A 2500-nucleotide genomic window follows, 5' to 3' on the forward strand; every position below is an offset into this window, starting at 1 on the left:
AATATTGCATCAATGTCAAACCCAGTGTTTCCTGTCTTCCAGTGAGCATGCTGCAGCGCACAAAACCAGGTTCAAAATAAGCCACCCGTGGTTTTGTTACAGAGGAAACACTGGACACAGCCGTCATGCTTGGCTGCCACAGCATGTTGGGTTGAGAGGAGCTAAAGGCAGCATGAGCCAGACCAACCCCGCACAACTCCGGCCCCCTATACCCCCTGCCTCACTCTCCCTACACCCCCTACACCCACTTTAGTGCTCTGGTCCACCTGACCATGGGGAAAAACATGCACATCCACATGCACCCAGCCCTCCCCCCTTGCCTGACCCACCCTCCTCATCCGTCTATCCCAGACCCTTCCCCCATGAATCACCCATAATGCTCCTCTCTGTTGAAACCAGCTCAAAATTTGAATAACAAGAAAATCTGCACGCTGCTACATGGCGTATTGTTGTTTTGTGTGGAACCACCGTCGTACATACCCATGCAGGCCCTGTGAACATAATGCGTATATAGGCAGCCACTGATGTTCTTTAATTGATCTGCACTTAATTAAGGCCAGGGGAGGGGTGTAGAGTGCCGAGTCATTAATAGTGCATGGCAGCATCGACTCTGCTGCACCGCGGCATTCTGGGAAGTCTAGCTGTGTGTCTGGTGTGTTTACAGACAGACTGGCACACACTCATACACTCACATAGTGACACACGTGCGTGCCTTCACACAGACCGGGACACACACGCACATGTGAGAATTAAAAATACACGCTAATTATACACGCTCGTGCACACAATCAAACCCAGACCGGCACTTGTGTGCACAAATACACAAAATAAAAATATAAAACAGACACTCGCACACACAAACACATTCAGAGACACACACATACAGATTGACATTGAGAGGCTGACAATTACCAACTATACGCATCATCATTTGTACAAACACACAGACAGACACACGCACACACACAGACACATGCACACACAGACAGACACACACATACACACACACACACACACACACACACACACACACACACACACACACACACACACTAATACACACACACACACACACACACACACACACACACACACACACACACACACACACACACACACACACACACACACACAAAGACACACACACTAAAGGGCGGGGCCAGTCACCAACATAGTGCCCTGCCTCCTGTCAGTGAGGGGCAGGGCTTGAACGAGCACAGAGGTGAGTTGGGAGGGTGGGGGTTGAGAGAGGGTAATTACCCAGGCGTCTGGAGCCCTAGATAGTAACTTCAGGCAGGACGTGTGGGTACGTCACTTCCATGGTTACGGGGTAGGGCCCTTCTGTCCTCCCGTCAGCATGAAACTGAAAAACGGTTTGTTTGGTTGTTTGGTTGCGTGTGCGTTGGGGGGTGAGGTTGGTTTTGGGGTTCACAGGCTGTTTAGGGGGGAGACTAGGTGCCTGTGGGAGGGTGAGAAAGAAAGGAGGGTAGTGGTTTTGGAGTTGTTTTCGGGGAGGTGGTGGTGGGGGGCGGGGCGGGGCGGGGCGGGGAGAGTGGGTGGGAGGATTGAGAACAGATATATATATATTTATATACGTTTGGTGAGGATGATTATGATGATGATGATGATGGTGATGATGAAGGCACAGTTACTAACTTCCCTCTTGATCGTGGGCTCTGTTTTTATTGTTGTTGCTGTAAACTAGAATAGTTTATTTATGAGTTATTTTGCCCTGGTTGGGGTATAGGTTTGTCATCTTATTACTATTTTATTATGTATGGTCTGATGTTTCTGGTCTTTTATTTTTCAACTGTTTCAACTGCAACTCCTACAAGGGGTTGCCAATGCCTGCATCTTAACACAAACAAACACACACACACACACACACACACACACACACACACACACACACACACACACACACACACACACACACACACACACACACACACACACACACACACACATACAGACATAAACAAATGTATAGGATGTATACGCATTAACAGATTATGCTGGACTTTGAATGTTTTATAATAATCTTTAAAAGATGTATTTCTCTTTTATTTAATCTGTATGTACGTTATTTTTGAACAGATAAAAAAAAAGGAGGTTGACCTAGCATGAGCATAGGCTTCCTTGTTATGAGTTAGCCGAGGTGGTGAACGTTTGAAAATGGTTCATGAACTTTGAAATCTGGGCTTTCCATTGATCTCTTCGATTTCTATGACCTGGGAGCCCAGGTTGCATCTGCAGTCTGTCAAAGCTTGCTTAGTGAGTTTGGCCAGAGGCTAAAGGGGCTGAAGGCTAAATTGGTTGAAGTCCACTGGCAGGAGAAGGGCCTTTGATTGGTCCATTGAGGTGGGGGAGAGAGAGTGCCGGACACGACCACCTTACGATGAGAGGGGGCGGGACCATCTGGAGGGAAGGGGCGGAGCTCTTACCTGGCAGTCGGACTCCTCTTTGGTCTTACACTCCCAGGTGTATCTGCTCATGGTTT

General features: G+C 48.0%; 1 protein-coding gene across 17 annotated transcripts in view; it reads right to left on the reverse strand.

Annotated features, from left to right (window-relative positions):
- The window catches only part of cspg5a (chondroitin sulfate proteoglycan 5a), a 32750-nt gene that overhangs the window by 1713 nt on the left and 28537 nt on the right, over positions 1–2500 (reverse strand). For 3 of the 17 annotated variants that reach the window (XM_030371120.1, XM_030371119.1, XM_030371128.1), the window contains exon 5: positions 2445–2500. This exon is cut by the window's right edge and continues 1 nt beyond it. The exons of 6 other annotated variants lie outside the window; for them this stretch is intronic. In XM_030371120.1, the coding sequence (XP_030226980.1) occupies positions 2445–2500 (56 nt within the window). Of the gene's footprint in view, positions 1–1260; positions 1460–2444 lie in introns of those variants that run through there. 8 more of the 17 variants (XM_030371124.1, XM_030371123.1, XM_030371118.1 and 5 more) reach the window with 5 other exon arrangements.

This window comes from Gadus morhua, chromosome 11, assembly GCF_902167405.1.
Source record: "Gadus morhua chromosome 11, gadMor3.0, whole genome shotgun sequence".
NCBI classification, from domain to species: Eukaryota; Metazoa; Chordata; class Actinopteri; order Gadiformes; family Gadidae; genus Gadus; species Gadus morhua.